This window comes from Chiloscyllium plagiosum, unplaced genomic scaffold (assembly GCF_037043375.1).
Source record: "Chiloscyllium plagiosum isolate Xiang-an unplaced genomic scaffold, Cpla_swu_hap1 HiC_scaffold_31, whole genome shotgun sequence".
In the NCBI taxonomy this organism is placed as follows: domain Eukaryota; kingdom Metazoa; phylum Chordata; class Chondrichthyes; order Orectolobiformes; family Hemiscylliidae; genus Chiloscyllium; species Chiloscyllium plagiosum.
The window spans coordinates 22,772,365-22,793,150 of record NW_028270169.1 but is presented as its reverse complement, the minus strand read 5'-3'; the positions used below and the strand labels follow the sequence as shown (position 1 = coordinate 22,793,150).

Below are 20,786 nucleotides of genomic sequence, written 5' to 3'. Positions count from 1 at the left end.
ACCTGAAGTAGCTGTCCTCCTTCTGCAGAGTTACTGGAGGCACATGTACCTCTGACCATGGTTCATCAAATTCATATTCCGTTGTCATTGTTTTGCATAACACATAATCCTTTGGCATGTGAAAAAAAAAGGTTAGTGGAAAGGATCTTGGTCACCATTTAATTATATTCAATGGCTTTATCATTGGACTGTAACTGAAAATAAGCACAAAATTTCCAATGGTAGACACAGTACGTTTCAAAAACAATATGTTGCCTGTTTCATTTGATAGCTGAGTCACTCCAGGCATTTTAGCTATTAAGTTGAAAGGATTTGACTTCATACACAACTATCTTCCAAGCGTGTTCCTCAAGAAAAAACTAAAAGATAATTTTTCAATTCAAGCTAGACATTCCTTATTTAGTCAGCAAATGATCGTATCACCTTCAGTGAATGATCAATCAAGACTAGTTAGTTTACAAGTAGAACATACTAAGGAGCAATATAATTTTGACTTCAAAGTGCTTTTCTTTTGAAAATAAATTACCTAGTTAGATTTGTTTACATTGTATATGTCTTTTAACTAAGAAACAAACATATATCTCTGACTACGACACAAAATGTTACCGATTGGATTGGCATAATCTTAAATGAGTAGGGGGTTGGTGAGCTCAGTTGGCTGTACAGCTGATTTGCAATAACATCAACAGCATGGGTTGTTTTCTCACAGAAGATATGGTCAACATAAAGGTCCTGTTTCCTCAACCTTGTCTGAAGTTAAACTCACTACCAGTCATCTCTTGCTAATGAGAGAGTAGTTCTCTGGAAGTATGGTTAATTTTAAATGTGTAAGAAGTATTAGGAAACACATTTAGTTGTATTCTCAGACAGACAATAACAGAAACATTTGAACGTGTACATTTAAAAGATTACAGTACCAAAGAAACACAACTAAATATCAAATCCCACCACAACAACTCTCAATGATGCTGAATGACACAATCTCCACTGAAGTAGCCTCAAAATCCACAGGATAACTGGACAACAATGGATAAGCATTGCCCATGAGGTGAGAAAAAAGTTCTTTAAAAGCCCTACTGTACAGGATGAAACTGTAATAGAATATGAAGAAGTGCATTAAATAAAATGGACTGTTTTGGCCACTTCATAGTGGATCACTGATTAATCTGCATAGTTGAACAATCCTCAAGTTTACAAATAATAAGCTGTGGGTTGAGAAATTTAAAGTTCTGAAGCTATTTTTCTTCCAGCTAGTGAATCTTTAGGCAGCCATGCTAAAACCGAGAGACACAAATTCTGTCTCTCTCACTTGATTTGATTTAATTCATGGGGAGATGTTGGCCTCATGGTATCATTGCTGGACTATTAGTCCAGAGACCCAGGTAATGTTCTGGGGACCTGGGTTCAAATTGCACTATGGCAGATGGTGAAGCTTGAAGTTTGTTTTAAAAATCAGGAATTAAGTCAAATGATGACTGTGAAACCATTGCTAATTGTCAGGAAAAACCCATCATGTTCACCAATGTCCTTTAGAGAAGGAAACTGACATCCTTACCTTGTCTGGCTTGTATGTGACCCCAGACCCACAAAGATGTGGTTGACTCTGAACTGCCCCCTGGGTAATTAGGGATGGGCAATAAATGCTGGCCGAGCCAGCGACACCCACATCCCATGAAGGAATACAAAATGCTGTCTTTCAAAGGTAAGATTCTGGTGCTCCACATCGTTACCAGTGAAGATATCCCAATTAATCTCTTCTTTCAGTACAGCAACAGCTTGTAATGCTGATTTCAAAAAAGCTCTTTCCCATGTCGATGAAAATCCTGCAGCTCCCCTGCTGTCGACTTTGCTCGGGTAGAGTTGCACATTTTTGTCAACTGCCTGCTCCTTACATAAAAGGGGGTAGAGTTAAGGCTACATTTTTTTCGCCCAATTAATATGGCGAGAGACAAAAGAACTGCAGATGCTGGAAACCAAAGTAGACAAGCAGGACGGTAGAAGAACACAGCAAGCCAGGCAGTATCAGGAGGTTAAGTTCTCCAATTTGAAATAAACTTTCCACCCTTGCTCCCTTTCCAGCCCCGACTGCTCCCTTCCATCCCTCCGACTGACTCTTCCTTCCAGCTTCTGAACCGGATTCATTCCTCCCATCGACCAACCAGATCATACCCACCACCTGTATTCATCTATCATTACCTCACACTCCGCCCCTCTCCCCACCCATAACCCTTCCCTTCTGCTTTTATCTGCAGCTCCCGCTAACCCCACCTCCATTCCTGAAGAAGGGTTACACCCAAAACGTTGACTTCTCCACCTCCTGATGCTGCCTGGCTTGCTGTGTTCTTCCAGCCTCCTGCTTGTCTAAATGAATATTGCTCCCTACTTTTGATATCAAATTTTCAACAGTGGGAGTAGATTTGGGTTGAGATATCTGGTCGGCATGGACAAGTTGGACCGAAGGGTCTGTTTCCGTGTTGTACATCTCTATGACTCTATGCATTATTTAATGATTTCTACAAATACACGTTTGAGATTCAGCCATGATACGATCATCAATGGCAGTATGGAAAGAAAAGCAATTGAGAATGGATACTGAAAACAATTTAAAAACTTTGGTGAAAAATCTACTGCTTGTCAGAAGGCAGTAATTGAGGTTGGAGGTTGGTTCAAGTAGCTATTTATTTTAAGCAGTTAATGTTCTTAAGTTTCTGCTTGAATTACTAACATCTGTACATGAATTAAACAGCTACTAGCTAATTCAGCTAAACTTCCTCATATAAATAAGTTAGCACATGGCGAAAGAAAACAAGCAAAAATAAATAGCTGGTACAAGAACACTCTGGCTGTGATTTCATTATTTCAATGACAGTGAAAGTGACAGCAGCAAATCTGGACCTGTGTAGAACCAGCCTGGAAATCTAAAGGTTGCTATCAGTGAGTCTGAGCTCCTGCATTTCATAGAATCATAGAATCCTACAGTGTGTTAGCACGCTTCAGCCTATGAGTCTATGTTTAGACAGTGAGAGGAAGCCAGAGCACACAGAGAAAACCCACACAGACACAGGGAGAATGTGCAAACTCCACACAGTCAGTCGCCTGTGAGTGGAATTGAAGAGGTCGTTTCTTTACTCAGAGAGGGTAGGGGCATGGAATACACTGCCTGCAACAGTAGTAGATTCACCAACTTTAAGGACATTTAAATGGTCATTGAGTAGACATATGGATGAAAATGGAATAGTCTAAGTTAGATCGGTTTCACAGATTGGCGCAACATCAAGGGGCCAAAGGGCCTGGACTACGTTCTATGTCCTGTGAATCTGGATCCTTAGCACTGTGAGGCAGCAGTGCTAACCACTGTGCCACATTTCTCACATGTTGACTGCAATCTCCATTAGGAGAAAGTGAAGGCTGCAGATGCTGGAGTACCAGAGTAGAAAAATGTGGTGCTGGAAAAACACAGCAGGCCAGGCAGCATAAGCCCCTCTTCAGGCCTCAGGCTTATGCTCAAAATGCCAATTCTCCTGCTCCTCTGGATGCTGCCTGGCCTGCTGTGTTTTTCCAGCACCACATTTTTCAACTCTGCAATCTCCATTGTAATCATGAATTGATGAGAAAATTCATGCTTATATTGTTAGTTTCTCAGTAACAACACAAAAAAAATGGAGAGAAAACCAAATGGTTGATCGAGCCTGCTATATCAGCTAACATAATTTCTGTTGACCTTCAGCTTTAACTGTTTTCCTGCCTATTTTTTTGATTCACTGAGAGATCAAAGAACTATCTATGTCACTCTTAAATATATACAATGATGGGGCATTCATAACCCTCTGGAGTAGAGAATACAAAATACCCTTGAGTGAAGAAATTTCTCCTAACCTCAATCCTAAATGATTGGCCCCTTATTGTGAGAATGTGACTCTGAGTTCTAAATTCACAACCAAGTGAAACAACCCCTAGTGTTTACTTATCAGAATCTTGAATGTTTCAATGAGATCACCTCTCATTCTTCTAAGCTCCAGTGAAAATGGACTCAAATTACTCAGCCTCTCACCATAAGATAACCTCTTTAGGGACCAATAAATACATTGTACGTTCATTGTTCTACCTCCAATGCAAATATATCCTTCAATAAATATAGAGACCAAAATTGCACACATACAATTGTACCAAGGCTTCCTTATTGTTTTACAATCCTCTTGCAATAAACATCAACATGTTATTTACCTTCCCAATGGCTTGTTGTGAATTTTCTCTGTTCCTTGTATGGGGGCATCCAAGTCCCAATTAACATCAACATTTGCAAACTTCATGCCTTTTTAAAAAAATTCTGCTGTCCTATTCCTATGATCAAAGTCAATATCTTTGCACTTTAGCACACTTTGCCCCATCTGCCGTCTTGTTGGCCATTCACTGAATATGTTTATATCGCTTGGCAGCATTTGTGTCGTCTTTGTGCCTTGCATGTTGACCTGGTTGAGTATCACTAGCAAATTTAGATATATTATTCTGGGTGTCTTTGTGTGTCATTAACAAAGATTGTAAATAGCTGAAGCCGCAGCCCAGAGTCTTGCAGTACTTCACAAATTACAGCCCACCTAATTGAGAATATCCCATTTATTCCTGCTTTTTGTTTCCTGTCTAATTAACAATCCATGCGGCCCTATCTTGTATATTAACATTTTGTGTAGAATCCTATCGAGTACCTTTTGGAAATCCGATTATACAACTACTGCTTCCCCTGTGTGCACCTTACTATCTAGATAGATCCTCAAAAATCTCAAATGAATTTATCAAACATGATTTTCCTTTTGAGAAAGCTGGTCAACTTTATCAGATCAGATGATGTTTTCTAAGTGCATTGTTCCTTAACAATTAATTATAGTACTCTCCTGACCCTGTTTTCTTCTGGCTCCTCTCTTGAACCACAGAGTTATAATTAGATTATTAATAGCTTACCAAATGATAATTATTTCAAACACCCTTTCTGGCCTTGATAAGCTAATTTTACATTTATGGAATATCAAGATTTCTCTGTATAAAATACAAAATTCTGCATGGTTTTTAAAAGCAATTTATTTTTGATTAAGAAATCTATTTATTTTCTCAATTCTCTTACTTGAAAATTTAAATGTAAAATGAAGAACTTTAGGCATTTCTAACTTTCTGGTTATCTGTGTATGAATACTTCAAGTCAATTGGTTGCTTACCTGAATGCTGACATCACTGTTGCTGCATGCCAGCACAGCTGTTGGATTTGATGCCAAATTAAAACTGTCATTGGGGAAAAAAAACCTCTGACATCACCAGATTGGTGTGTGCTGCTTTCTTTAAGGTCAACACTGGGTGTCTTTGCTTCGGCAAAACCTGCCACATGTGAACAGTTTTCTTTCTCCAATTTAAAAGTAATTATGCTGAACAGCAGAACCAGCCTCAAAAGATTGATTGATAGCATTAATTGAACTGAACAGCAATATGACCTTAAATTCAGAAACTTTATGTCCTGCTAAGCTACCTGTAACAAGATGGAGTGAAATACATGATGTACCTTGCTACCTGAAGGTTCTGCCAGGTAGGTGATGACAGCGTTGATATTTGGTGTTTCATTAAACAGCCACAATACAGCATTATCCACAACTTTTAGGATGTCATTCCGGACCCGAACATGATGATAGGCAATACTAAATGCCTTTGCCACACCCTAAGAATCAAATTGTAATCAGTGTGTTTTAATTACTCTTAAAAAAGGTTAAAGTTGCAAACAGACCAAAGTGAATATAAGTGCACAATAAGCTGAAAGTTGAAAGTACCTTCTATTAAATATCAGTGTACTTATAGCAATTGTATATTTACACAAAATATAGTTTGTTCATTGCCTTACCACTCAACAAAACCAATTTGTGAAGCACAGAGAGTTAATGGAAGACAGCATTGCCTGCCATTTCAAGTTAATTTCCAGTTAGAATGATAATAAGCAGCATGGGGGATCCCATACACATCTGCAATTCAGCTTTGGTCATACATTATCCTGCTTTCCTTCTATGTTCTCCCACTCTGCTTCTGCTGGTGCTAACTCAAACTTCAAGCATTTTACTGACCTCATCAATATTGATGATTGGGCATCGATTACTGGCAAGTTATTTGACCATTGAGAGGAAATCCCGTGATCACTTGACATAAACTGGGCACAGGTTTGAATGGACGATCCCTGAATAAAGACATGGAGCAGTTTTTTCCTCCCACTGGTATTGAAAGAAATTGCAGCCATTGCCATGCCTAATTTCAGCTTCTGATTAAAGCTGGATCCTTCTAAGTCTGAATGTTGAACTATTGTTCCAAGCACATTTACTCACTATGTGGGTAAGAGGCCCCAGTGTGCTCCCAGGTGAACTATTTTGAGACAAATGAGAAAGAAAGCTACTACTAATCCTTCTTGTTGGGAATGAGGTGGGCCAAGTAAGAGTGAGAGAACATTTAAGGGATAGTGCTTGTTGCATCATAAGATTTAGGTCAAAGAACAATGAGCAATCCACAGTTAGAATCTGCATCATCATCATCAGTTTCCCTCATACATGAGAATGACTCTCTCCCTCTCTCAGGGTGAGTCTGTAGTGGTGCAGACCGATCTGGCTATCGCAGGCTCTGTTATACTTGGGGCAGTTGGTGGACACGGGAAAGGGTGGGTGAGGTGGGGGATATTGGTGTGGCAGTGAGCTCCTTTCGCTGTTTCCACCTGGCTTCCATTTTTTCCTTCCCAAAAGCTCCTCGTCCACTCCTCGTCGGTCCTGCAGACAATGCGCCCAGCCCATTGTAGCTGAACGGTGGGGGGGGGGGGTGGGGTGGGGGGGAGGAAGGGGGGGGTGGGGTGGGGGGGAGGAAGGGGGGGGGTGGGGGGGAGGAAGGGGGGGGTGGGGTGGGGGGGAGGAAGGGGGGGGGTGGGGGGGAGGAAGGGGGGGGTGGGGGGGAGGAAGGGGGGGGGTTGGGGGGTGGGGGGGGGAGGAAGGGGGGGGTTGGGGGGGTGGGGGGGGAGGAAGGGGGGGGGTTGGGGGGGTGGGGGGGAGGAAGGGGGGGGGGGTTGGGGGGTTGGGGGGGGGGAGGAAGGGGGGGAGGTCAGTGGCTCGATGCTGGGAAGTAGTTAACTGGGGGAAAGCCAACTGCAATGATACAAAAATTGAACTGGGCTGAACAATTCAAATTCAAAGATTATCAGAGGAAACTGAACAACGGACTACTTTCAAAGAAAAGATGAATCAGGCAGAGTTAAGGAACATTTCTCTGAAATGGAGTTAGGCCAGACAAATCCCACAGCTTCCTGGTTAACAAAAGAGTTGGAAATTATGATAAAGAAGGAAAAGTGTATTTATGACAGATGTCAGGTGGAAAATACAGTTGAGAACCAGGTTGATTATGAAAGGTTCAAACAGCTAGTGAAAGACCAAGAAAGTGAAGCCTAGATGGAGTATGAAAAAGCAGATAAATTGCAAACATCCTTACTCAGTCAAGGGTGTAAAGATAAGCTAACAGCAACAGCATTTATCAGCTCAACTCTGTGTGAGGAAACTTCTAGAAATAATATTCCAAGTCAAACAGATAGACCTTGGGGTTCAGGTACATAATTCTTTGAAATCTGCATCACAGGTAGACAGTGTGGTTAGCAGACATGTCTTCATGGCTCAAACCTTTCAAGTATAAGAGTTGGGACGTCACATTGAGGTTGTACAGGACATTGATGATGCCCCTTCTGGAGAACTGTGTGCAGGAAGGATATTATTAAATTGAAGAGGGTTGAGAAAAGATTTACCAAGATTTTGCCAGGAATGGAGGGTTTGGATTATAAGGATAGACTGTATAGGTTGGGACTTTGGTCACTGGAGCATTGGAGATCGAGTGGTGACCTTATAGAGATTTATAAAATCATGAGGGGGATAGATAAGGTTAATAAGAAGGGTTTTTTTTTCTCCCCAGGGCAGCATATCTTTAAGGTGAGATGAGAAAATTTTAAAAAGAACATGAAGAGCAACCTTTTTGCACAGAGAGTGGTTCAAGTGTGGAATGAACTGCCAGAGGAAGTGGATTCTGGATTAGTGGTGCTGGAAGAGCACAGCAGTTCAGGCAGCATCCAAGGAGCAGTGAAATCGACGTTACGGGCAAAAGCCCTTCATCAGGAATAAAGGCAGAGAGCCTGAAGCGTGGAGAGATAAGCTAGAGGAGTGGGGAGAAAGTAGCATAGAGTACAATAGGTGAGTGGGAGAGGGGATGAAGGTGATAGGTCAGGGAGGACAGGGTGGAGTGGATAGGTGGAAAAGGAGATAGGCAGGTAGGACAAGTCCGGACAAGTCATGGGGCCAGTGCTGAGCTGGAAGTTTGGAAGTGAGGTGGGGGAAGGGGAAATGAGGAAACTGTTGAAGTCCACGTTGATGCCCTGGGGTTGAAGTGTTCCAAGGCGGAAGATGAGGCGTTCTTCCTCCAGGCGTCTGGTGGTGAGGGAGCGGCGGTGAAGGAGGCCCAGGACCTCCATGTCCTCGACAGAGTGGGAGGGTGAGTTGAAATGTTGGGCCATAGGGCGGTGTGGTTGATTGGTGCGTGTGTCCCGGAGATGTTCCCTAAAGCGCTCTGCTAGGAGGCGCCCAGTCTCCCCAATGTAGAGGAGACTGCATCGGGAGCAACGGATACAATAAATGATAATGATGGATGTGCAGGTAAAACTTTGATAGATGTGGAAGGCTCCTTTAGGGCCTTGGATAGAGGTGAGGGAGGAGGTGTGGGCACAGGTTTTACAGTTCCTGCAGTGGCAGGGAAAGGTGCCATTTCCAGCATCTGCAGTCATTGTTTTCACCCTTCCAGAGGAAGTGGTAGATACCAGTACTGTTACAATGTTTAAAAGACATTTGGATAAGTAATTGAATATAAAAGGCTTGCAGGATATGGGCCAATACAGGCAAGTGGGACTAGTTTAGTTAGGGAACATGATTGGTTTGGACTCGTAAGACCGAAGGATCTGTTTTGGTGCTGTATGACACTGACTCAAAATCAAAAGTCAGATGGACATATGGGTTTCAATTAAGGAGAGTCAGTAAGATTTTTTTTAAGGGAACATCATGCTTAGCAAACTTGCTGGAGGAATTTGAAGAGGTAACAGAGAGAGTTGATCGTGGTAATGCTATTGATGTGGTATACATCAAGGCATTTAATCCAGTCTCACAGAATAGACTTGTGAGTGAACTTAGAGCTCGTGCAATATAGATGCAAAATTGGTTGAGTGACAGAAAACAGAGAGTAATGGTTGATGGATACGTTTTGATCTGGGGAAAGATTTACTGATGGAATTTCCAAGGAGTCTGTTGGGACAAGTGCTTTTCCTGATACATATGACTGTTTTAGATTATGCCTCGCCAGGGCACAATTTCAAAATTTCAGAACAATATGGAATTTGGGACCATTGTAAACTGTAAAAAACAAAAAGGCATGTTGGTGGCAGATGAAGTTCAGTTTGAAGTATGAGTTGAAATATTTGATAAGAAGAACATGAAGAGACAGTATAAATGAAAGTGTAAACTATAAAGATAGTATAGAAGAAAAGGAACATGTGCATTAGTCATTAGAGGAGGCAGCACTGGTCGAGAGATTAGTTGGTTAATCATGCAGTATCTAGGTTCTAAATGAGAAGAGCAAGGAGGCTATTTTGAATTTGTGCAAGGCATTAGTTCAGACTTAGCTGGAGTACAGCATCCAGTTCTGTGCACTGCACTTTAGGAAAGATGTGAAAGTATTACAGAGGGTGCACAAGAGAATGGTTCTCAGGATCAGAACATAGAACAGTGCAGCACAGTACAGGCCTTTTGGCCCTAGATGCTGTGCCAGTCTTTTATCCTACTCTAAGATCAGAACTAACTTCCATGTGCATATCCAAGAGTCACTTAAATGTCCCTAATGTATCTGATTTCTGAGAAGAAGCCTATATTTACCTGGATTAAATCCCAGTCTATAAGAATCATATTGCTACATCTACAACTTCAACCACCTGTATCCATGCTCTTATGAAAAAAGGATTCTGGAAGAACATTCACTGGACATTGCATACTTGGTTCAGATGAATTTATCAAAATTATGGTTTTGATTTCTAACTCATTAATTCCTGTAACTTCTTTTCCTTTTCTTTCTATTTTTCTTTCTAAACATCTGGTTCAGACTCAGCTGGATTATTGTGTTCAATATTGGAAAGTATGAAGACTTTAGAAAGGGTACAAAATTTACAATAAATTATTTTAGAGATGGGGACCTGTATCTATTTGGATAAATTGGAGAAGTTGGGGTTGATCTCCTCAGAGGAGATTGAGAGGGGATTTTAATAACATTGTTCATAATCATGAGAGTCTAGACAAAAGAAGCGGAAGAATCTAGAGGACAAAGATTTAAGATGATTGGCAAAAGAATCTTCTTTAAGCTCTATATTCTCGCAATCTGGAAGGCACTACTTGAAAGTAAGGTGCAGGCAAATTCAATAGTGACTTTCAAAAAGGAATCAGATAATCAGCTGATGGAGAAAAATTTCTAAAGTGATCATGGGCAAATGTGAAGGAGTGCAACTAATTGAATTGCTGTTGCAGAGAACTGGCGTTAACTATGTTGTTAAAGATACACAGGAAATGAGCATTGCATCATTAAGGGCTAGAATCAGTTATAAGGAGAGCCAGCATGGCATTCGTAGTGTTGTGTCAATATCTCTATCGCTGGATCAGAAAGTCTGGATTCAATCCCACCTACTCTGGAGGTAGTGAGATAATATGCCTAAACAGTTTTATCTATGATTCAATCATGGGAAATGGTTAATTAAATAAATAATTTTAAAAGGCACTGTGTCTTCAACAGACTTCACTTTTGGTTTTCAAAAGAGTATCAAGCGAGTTAGATGGGACATGGTTAGGAGACAGAGATTTGAATCCTGTGAAAATCCTGCTCTTAGGAAAAGAAATGTGCTCTGCTTTATACTTCAGCTTGAATCTATTGAAGAGTTGACACAGATTCATCTTCATTCTCCTTCAGCCACTCATTGACCTGCTGTGCATCCGCAGCAGTCTTTGTTTCTCTTTTAAAGTTATCTAATTTCCTTGACTCCACAAGGTATTTTTATTTGCTAAAATACACTGCCTGGCAAGCAAAATATATGAAGGCATAAATTCAACAATGCTGCGTCTATTTTATGGGACAAAAATTGGCACAATGATAACTAATTTACCAGAGTTCTGATCTGCACTCAACAGACTAGACCATAGTCTTATATTATATGGAGGGCAGGGATGGCAGGACTACTTTAAATATTGAGGGTTCTGGATTATTTCAGATTAAGGTGACTAAACCATTTTTCCTAGTCAGAATTCATGCTGCACAGTGTCCTCAGCAACTTAACTGAAGGGGCAGCTGCAAGCTGCTTAAATAAAGGGCCTATTGTGATTAAAATAGTCAGACAGCTATCCCACTTTTTGTTTTATATTTTTGTTCCAATTGAGAAGGAGAAGACATACACACTTAAATGTGTATGGATGTCAGGGACAATAACATAGTCCACAATATGCTCCATACAGTAACAAAGCGCAGGAATTATTGCAAGAGTCAGGGATTACAGTTAACAGTCTGAAGATTGGAGTGGACATTTTTTTAATTCATTTGTGGGATGCTGGCATTTGGTCAGCACTTATTGGCAGTCTCTAGTTGCCTTTGAGAAGGTGGTGGTGAGGCTGCCTTCTTGGACCAGTCCATGTGCATAGGTTAACCCACATGCTGTTAGGGAGGGAATAGCACGATTTTGTCTCTTTTGGAATTAGAAGAAGCAGAAGTGCTGAACTCATCCTCAATCCCTCTCAATCAACACTTTCTGCCAACTCCAATCTCCTCACTTTGCCTCTGGGCTTTGGTGCATGGCAAAATTGTTAAAAGTTCCAATAGATGAGCCATCATAGTGAGTGTTGCAGCTTATCAGAACTATTATGATGAGACTTAAGAATTCAATATTATCCCAAGACTTTTATTTTCTCCTACAACATTGCAATAATGCCCAAACAAGCATGCTTTCAGACTAAATAACTTAGCAGCCTTTCTACTGATTTTAATTCTTTTGCTTATATATTTGGCAACCATGTTTTATCTTTGAAGTATTTCAGATTTTTAAATTTGAAATTCATATTTAGGTAGCAAATAAGCTATTCTTATTGATTTCAGTTTAATACTATGTTGATTTCTTCAACAGCTTTTCCCTGGTAATTTTTTAAATTATAATTTGGACTGACAAAATTGGAAGTATAGTGAAAGGACAGTGTGAAAAAGCAATGAGGGATCATTGTACAACACATTGTGTAATATTAGACTTGCCTGTTCACGAAAAGCTCATTATATTTATTTATTTATTAATATTTTTCAAAATGCTTGTATATGCATTATTGCAAGAGTAAGTTATTACTGCTTAAACAAATCATCAAGCCAAGCTCTAAGTAATTGTCACAAGATACATAAATGCACTATTATTGTAAGGCTATGATTTGGAGATGCCGGTGTTGGACTGGGATGTACAAAGTTAAAAATCACACAACATCACGTTATAGTCCAACAGGTATAATTGGAAACACTAGCTTTTGGAGCGCTGCTCCTTCATTCAGGTGGTTGTGATCCCTGATGAAGGAGCAGCGCTCCGAAAGCTAGTGCTTCCAATTAAACCTGTTGAACTATAACCTGGTGTTGTGTGATTTTTAACATTGTAAGGCTATGTATTGAATGATACTTGAATAAAATCTCAACAAATTTACAGCTAGGTAGTTATTTATTAAATCATTTTTCAATAACTAAGAATCGTTGGAGCTGCATTAAACACAAGCAATTTGCTTATTGCATTTTCTAAGGATATGTTTTGCTCAGCTCCAAACTTTTCATAAAGTTAATGAAAATTGAAGGGTAGGTCTCCAACCTGATAATGCACATTCACCTGATAAAAATTGATCTCATGAGATGTGAAGTACTTGTCACAGTGATCTCGCAGTGTGTCAATACCCAAAACTCCAAACACCCTGTTGTGCTGATCCTTCAGTGGAACCACTACGAAAGATCCGTCTATTTTATCCCGATGGCAGTTCCAAATGTGGACTCGGCCATGATCCTGAACTTTGACAATGTGCAGTGGTTTCCCATCATCAACTGCTCCAAAGCTAGAGTAAAGAACAAATGGGATTAGAGACAAATGATTGATTTAAGATACGTTTTCATGTCCTACCTACAAAGTTGAGTGATGCAGATCAGACAGTCAGGCATTGAAGGGCCTTCCCTTTATAGACCTGCAAGTTTATATTTACAGGAAGACAGATTCCATATTGTGCAATTCTTTCTCCCTGCTATTGGAAGAATGTTGTGAAACTTGAAAGGGTTTAAAAAAGGTTTACAAAGATGCTGCCAGGGTTGGAGGGCTTGAACTACAGGGAGACGTTATTTTCCCTGTAGTGTCAGAGGCTGAGGGGTGACCTTAAAGAAGTTTATAAAATCATGAGAGGCATGGATACAGGAAATAGACAAGGTCTTTTCCCCAGGGTGGGGGAGTCCAAAACTAGAGGACATAGTTTTAAGGTGAGAGGGGAAAGATTTAAAAGGGACCTAAGGGACAACTTTTTTGTGCAGAAGGTGGTGCGTGTATAGAATGAGCTTCCAGAGGATGTGTTGAAGGCTGGTATGGATATAACATTTAAAAGGCATCTGGATGGGTACATCAAAAGGAAGGGCAAATGCTGGCAAATGGGATTACATTAATTTAGGATATCTGGTCGGCATGGACAAGTTGGATCAAAAGGTCTATTTTCATGCTGTACAGCTCTGTGTCTCTATATCAAGATCAAACCATCACAGTTTCGAGCCTGCTTTTGTACATTTGAGCACATCAATGCCCCATCACCCAATTTACTACACACTAGGGGACGCGATGGCCCTGGGGTATTATTGCTGTATTGTTAATTCAGAAATCCAGATAACGTTCTGGGGACTCAGGTTCAAATCCCACCATGGCAAATGGTAAAATTTGAATTTAACAAAAAAAATCTGAAACTAGGTGTCTAATAATGACCATGAATCCATTGTCAATTGTCAGAAAGCCCATCTGGTTCATTAATGCCCTTGAGGGAAGGAAATGCCATCCTTATCTGATCTGACCTACATGTGATTCCAGACCCACAGCAATGTGGTTAACTCTTAACTGCATTCTGGGCAAACTAAGGATGGGCAATAAATGCTACCTAGCAAGTGACACCCATAGTCCAGGAATCAATAAAGAAAAAAAAATAACTGTGATGGGTGTCACTGGGGACTGTAATTTTTTTCGGTTTTGGTCATCAGAGATCAGTTGCAACCAGATCAGGAATAGCACAATTAAATTTCAAGTAAATCTTTATTTTTTCCCAGCAAAATGTTTCAGCAGTAACTTCACAGAAGGAAATCTTGCTGCACCCGTGTGATGTCAATATAACACTAGTATAATCAATCTATTTATTAGCACTCAGCTCATGTCCCCTAACATTTGAGTTGTTTTGTCCCATAGCCATTTCACAAAAATAATTTCACATTTACTTTTTTGTTGCAATGAGTTCCCTAGGGCTTACTAAATGGTGGCTACAGTTGATGCACAAACTTATGAGGCAAGTCACAATGGACATCTTAGGGTAAGAATGTGCATGTCGGAAACACGCAGAATAGGCAGATGTTTATCATTGTGCATCATCATTTGGCAAAAGCTGCACAATTTCCATCCTGGGTGTTCCATTAAGCAACCTCACTTAACCATGCATAGCTGAACATTCAAGACCAGGAAGTACAGCTTGTTATTGAAAAGGGATCGTCAAATTTGAGGTTGGTTGTTATTTGAGTATTTCAGTTTGTTGCTTCAAATTCACAAGTGTTGGTTCGTTTCATATTTAGTTTGAGTTGCAAAAATCAACAAGGATTGGTGAAGCAAGTGTCAAAGCAGTATTTGCTGACCTCAAGGCTTCAACGCAAAACAGTTGCTTATAGATTGGCTGAACTGATAAGCAATTCCCTTGGAATTCAGAAAGACTCGCAGAATGAACAGAGGTTGTGTAGAATAGGACAAACTGCTGCAAGAGGAATTATACCATATCCATCCATAGTGTTTGGGGAGAAATTCTCCCCCAACTGAACTTCAATAGGGAACAATATCTATTTTTCAGTAAGCACAATGTCAGTGAAATCTGCTGTCATCTGTAGCCATGGCAAAAATCTCAAAGCAAGGGAAATTCTGCATTACCAATAAATGTGAAAATGATGTGGCAATGAAACTTCCGCAACTAGCTACTTTCAGACTGGAGCTGGAGACATATGCGATGTTTTGCAGTTTGCCATCCACTGTTGCTTAAGGGAGATGACTAAGGCCCTCTACTCAAAGAGAACCCGATATATTTCATGCTGTCTTGTCAGAGTTTTGCTGGCATTACAGGCTTTCCATGGGTCATCATGCCTGAATGCACATGCATCACTTTGCATCAACAGGTTTGAAAATGTATATTAAAAAACAAAAGCTCTTATGTGAAGCCAGCTCCCAATATATATGCTCACCTTACGCCTGTATCTCTATAGAGGGCTTGGTTCAAGACATATGGTGCATCTTCTAGAGTGCAAGCCACATAGTGCAGGAAGTATTCACCCCTCTCTGGCCTGTGGTTATTATGCCTCAGCAAGGCTATGGAAGAACTTATCTTCTTATTGTCACCATGAGCTTCTGCATCCTATTGTAAGAAAAGATCCACAATTCAGGGTAGGCAAGGAACATATATATCAATCTTCTTCTACATAGAAAGTCCAGAAAATTCACATATTCCAACTGCTTTAAACAAAAACATTCACTAACATCAACAGATCCTCCCTAAAAACACATATATAAGAATGCTCTCCCAAAGTTCTCCCCTTTTGAATGGCTAGCAAACAAGTGATGAGTAAACTATTGAGAAAATACAGTGGAGCAACTTAAAAATCAGGATAATTGTTTCCAGATATTGATTAAGGAAATAACTCCAGTTCTAAAATAAAATTGGAAATTAATTCCAAAATTTCTTGTAAAGTCATGTGAGGTTTTTTTCTGAAGATGTGAACAATATCACAGTAACCAGAGCAATCCCATCTCTTTGATGCCACATTGTGTATTCTTTTCATAAGAACATTGGCAACAACTTTGTTGCTATAGCGGGCTATACAAAACCAAAGCACTTTGAGTAGAACATGCTTTGTACTGTGAACAAGATGGACATCAGCTCAAAGATTTGAATAGGATGTTGTCAGAGTGAGAGAAGTGATATTGGAAGGTGACAACCCACACCAGAATTGCTAAAGGGAAACATGGGTGGGAGGTGCTGCAATAGTCAGAGGACCAATGGATGAAGGTAAGTTATTTTAAGGAGGAGGGTGATTGCAGACATTTTTAAATTTGGGGTAACAATGTTTTAACAACAGAGTTGGGAATAGAACAAAAGCAATCAAAGGAAATGAAAAGAAACAAAGAGACTTGGTTGTTGCAGATAATTATAACAATTAAAGTGATCAAGACGTGAAAGAAATTCAATTGGCAAAGCTCCCTGCTCACATGGATGTTGTATTAGTTAGGGAAATATAATCCACATTGTTACAAACCTTTTTCGATATTTGTTTTTAAAATGTGGAGGCATTATCACATCTGGCACCTTCTTGGATCTGAAACTCCACTTACAAAAGTGTTTACAGAGGTGGGGATTCTTACAAGCTTTAAGAACAGAAATTACACTAAATAATAGGATAATGGTACAGTTTTAAAGAGGGTGCAAGCACAAAGTGATTTGAAGGTTCACATGCCTGAAGATACCATGTTGATAAGCACATAGAATCTTTGGTGCCAGTGGGATAAACTTCATTTTGGGGAGAGGAAAGAAATTTTTTCTCCTGAGAACAAAGAAGGTGAAGGGAAGATGTAAAACTTCGATCTTAAATTATTATGTCTAAAAACAATGAGATGTTATGATAGAATAAATAAGGATAAATGGTTTCCACTGGGAGCTATAGTGGTACCAGATGATGAGTATCTAAAACAATTGGCAAAGGAACTACGGATGGATGAAAGATAGAATTTCGTACATGGTAAATTGTTATATCTGGAATATACTACCTGAAAGAGTGGTGGAAATAGTTTGGCAGTATGCCCTGAGCGGAGCGGGGACAGCCAGCAGGCTGGAGGCCTGAACGGAATGGGGATGGCCAGTGTGTCCTGAATGGAGTGGGGACAGCCAGTGTACAGCAAAAGGAATGGGACAGCCAGTGTACCCAGAATGGAGCTGGAACAGCCAGTGAACCCCAAAAGGAATGGGACGGCCAGTGTACAGCAAAAGGAGTGGGACGGCCGGTGTACCCCGAAAGGAATGGGATGGCCAGTGTACTTCAAATGGAGTGGGATGACCAGTGTACACTGAGCGGAGTGGGTATAGCCAGTGCACTCCGAATTCAGTGGGGATGGCCAGTGTACCCCGGGTAGAGCGGGGACGGCCAGTGAACACCGAGAGGAGGGGGACAGTCAGTGTGTCCCCAGCAGAGCAGGGATGGCCAGTGGGCTGAAGGCCCGAGCAGAGTGAGACAGCCAGTGTGTCCGGAGTGGGAACGGTCAGTGTGTCCAGAGCAGAGCAGAGACAGTCAGTGGGATGAAGGTCCGAGCAGAGTGGCACAGCCAGTGTGTCCAGAGTGGGAACGGTCAGTGTGCCTGGAGCAGAGCAGGGACAGTCAGTGGGCTGAAGATCCGAGCAGGGTAGCACAGCCAGTGTGTCCGGAGCAGGAACAGTCAGTGTGCCTGGAGTGGAGCAGGGACGGTCAGAGGGCTGAAGGTCCAAGCAGAGGGGGAACAGCCTGTGTACCCATAACAGAGTAGGGACGGGCAGTGTCTGGAGGAGAGCTATGTCGGTCAGTATCCGGAGCAGAGCCGGTTTGGTTGTAGGACTGGGGACCAGTGTGGACTGCCAGCAGCTTGTGATCCCGGACAGACCAAGTGTGGAAGCATTAATCCACTGCAGGTCCTTTAGAGAAAGACTGTAATGTTTATCGTTTTAACTTTAGTTCTTATTTTTCTAACTTATGCAATGAATAACTGTAAGGAAATGTATTGTTTTTTCTTTATCCTTCTATTTTCTATCTAAGATTTATACCTGGATACTTTGTACCTTGGATGGCACCATGTGAGCGACATTGTTCACTTTTCACTGTACTCACTGTACTGCTGTACTTGAGTACATGTGACAATAAACCTAATTCCAAAATTCTAAAAATTCTAGATTTTATTAGAAAAATATTAAATTGGATTTAAACTTGAACAAGTAAAACTGCAGTGGAACGGGAAAAGAACAAACAGTGGGGATAACTTGGACAACATTTTCAAAGAGCAGACACAGGCATGATGGGCTGAACCACCCTCCCTCAGTGCTGTATGATTCTATGACAATGCAACTCGGATTTTGTAGCCATGATAATCCAGAGAAGAATACTCTACTACCTTATAAAGGGTCTGGAAAACAGATTTATACACAAACTCAAGACTTGAACTAGATGTCTCTGCTGCTCGTTGGATAGCATGCAGCCATCTTCTTCTAGCTGTACGCCGTGTTCGCTCCATGCAACTGTCCTCATTTCTAACTGTGAGAAATGTTACTAGGCTGTCAAAATCAGCTTCATTGTCCGAGATTTCAGCAGCAATTGTTTCAATGTATGCTGCAAATTCTGTTTTTGACAAAGTGGGATTGTTGGCATAGTCTTTGCGGAAGAATTTCAGCTTCTTATGGGCTGTTGGAGCAATAGCAAATACAAAATAAAAAAACGATAGAACTGCTGATGCTATAATTCAGAAACAGAAATGGAAATTGCTGGAAAATCTCAGCAGGTCTGGCAGCATCTGTGGAGAGAAAGCAGAGTTCCTCAGAACTGAGGAAGGGTCACTCGACCCAAAACATTAAATCCGATTTCTCTCCTGCTGAACTATTCAATCAATTTCTATTTTTGTTTCAAATAGAAAATACATTTCTTTTGTGGAGAGCGATCATTTCACAGAAGTTAAACGTGCAAATGAAACCTTTTTCAATTAGTTGATTTCCTATGGATTCTTAAAGGAAAATGTGATGATTCAACTGAATTGTTTTGTTTACACCAAAATCTAAATAAAAGAACAAAAGAAGATCTTGTAATCAGGACATGAAATGTCAGGGGAAATGAAAACACTTCTAGATGAACAGTTTTGACTGACAAAATGTCCTCTGAATCAATACTCAGTTGATATTGGGTATAATTTCCAGATGGTATCTGTTTGTGGACAAACAAACATACCACAGCCCCCGGAGATCTGGTGGAATTTAATTACAAGTTCTAACTGAATTGAATGCTTTTAAAACATTATTTATTTACAATTTCCTGCTTTCACAATGGACTTGAGGATACACTTTCTAATATTGTACAAAACTACAAAGTTCAGAAAACAAACAAAAAACAGAACTTTCTGGAGAAACTCAGTAGGTCTGGCAGCATCTGTGAAGAATTCTGAAGAATGGTCACTGGACTCAAAACATTAACTCTGTATTCTCTAAGCAGATGCTGCCAGATCTGCTGAGTCCCTCCAGCAATTTTTGTTATTGTTTGCTTCAGATGCAGCATCTGCAATGTTTTGTTTTATTTAAGCTCGAAATACCATAGGGTCTAATTTTGAATTAATTGATTACAGACAAAACAGGAGTTGGGATGCCTAGTGCTGATGGACTAGGAAGGAGATGAGAAAACAATCAGGGTTCCTGCATTTGACCTATTGGTAAACATAAGGAGCTGAGGTATTATGTTTTGCCCTCAGCCATATAAGTCACAAAAGACATAGATTTAATTTCTGCTCTGTGCCAGTTTAACTGATCTCAGTAGGAGATGGATCAGTGTGCTGAGATTATTCACACTTTCTCAAGGCCTTGGGGTAGAAAATAAAACAAGCTGCCATTTCAGTACCTGATTGCTAAATTATGAACAGGTATTTTCCAATCAAACTGCTCAGAGATAGATATTGTATATTTATGGAGCAGGTGTGACTTGAACTTAGCTCAGCGGTGGGAACATTATTACTGTGACACAGGAGCCCTTGAATTATGAACGCTAGTGAATAGAAGGTCAGCTGCAATTTCCCTTAGCTAACCATCCTTCAATGACCACCAGAGGGTGGTAGCTGCTGTGGAACGGTGTTCCAGCACGCGTCATGATGATCTTCAGGGTAGTAGGGATAATAAAGGACTAAACTGAAAAAATAACCAAAAAAAGAAAGATTTTTTTTAGGTATTCTGTGCAGTTTAAAATTAATGCATATTATAATAATAGTTTTAAAAGTCTAAAATTGGCTTTGTAGCAGTTGGTCCAGATTAGAGTGGTGCTGGAAAAGCACAACAGTTCAGGAAGCTTCCGAGGAGCAGGAGAGTCAACATTTCGGGCAAAAGCCCTTCATCAGAAATTCCTGATGAAGGGCTTTTGCCCGAAAAGTCAACTCTCCTGCTTCTCATATGCTGCCTGGCCTGCTGTGCTTTTCCAGCACCACACTCTCGACCCTCTATAGCAGACCTGGGCAAACTCTGCTTGTGGGCCACATTCAGCCTCTGGCTTTACTAGACAAATGAGAAAAGAAATGTGTGAAATATATTTGAATTTTTGTTTCTCCTTCATCTTTTCCCTTGTTAATTGGGTCCACCACAATGCCGATTGATCACCTCAGTGTCACCCATCAC

At 40.6% G+C, this 20,786-nt stretch overlaps 1 protein-coding gene across 1 annotated transcript in view; it reads right to left on the bottom strand.

Annotated features, from left to right (window-relative positions):
• LOC122564002 (EF-hand calcium-binding domain-containing protein 5-like) overlaps positions 1-20,786 on the bottom strand; it is a 174,815-nt gene that overhangs the window by 30,338 nt on the left and 123,691 nt on the right. The window contains exons 12-16 of the mRNA XM_043718422.2: positions 18,539-18,825; positions 15,595-15,764; positions 12,971-13,190; positions 5,546-5,698; positions 3-109 (exon numbers count right to left, since the gene is read on the bottom strand). Coding sequence (XP_043574357.2) covers positions 3-109; positions 5,546-5,698; positions 12,971-13,190; positions 15,595-15,764; positions 18,539-18,825 — 937 coding nt within the window. The remainder of the gene's footprint in view (positions 1-2; positions 110-5,545; positions 5,699-12,970; positions 13,191-15,594; positions 15,765-18,538; positions 18,826-20,786) is intronic.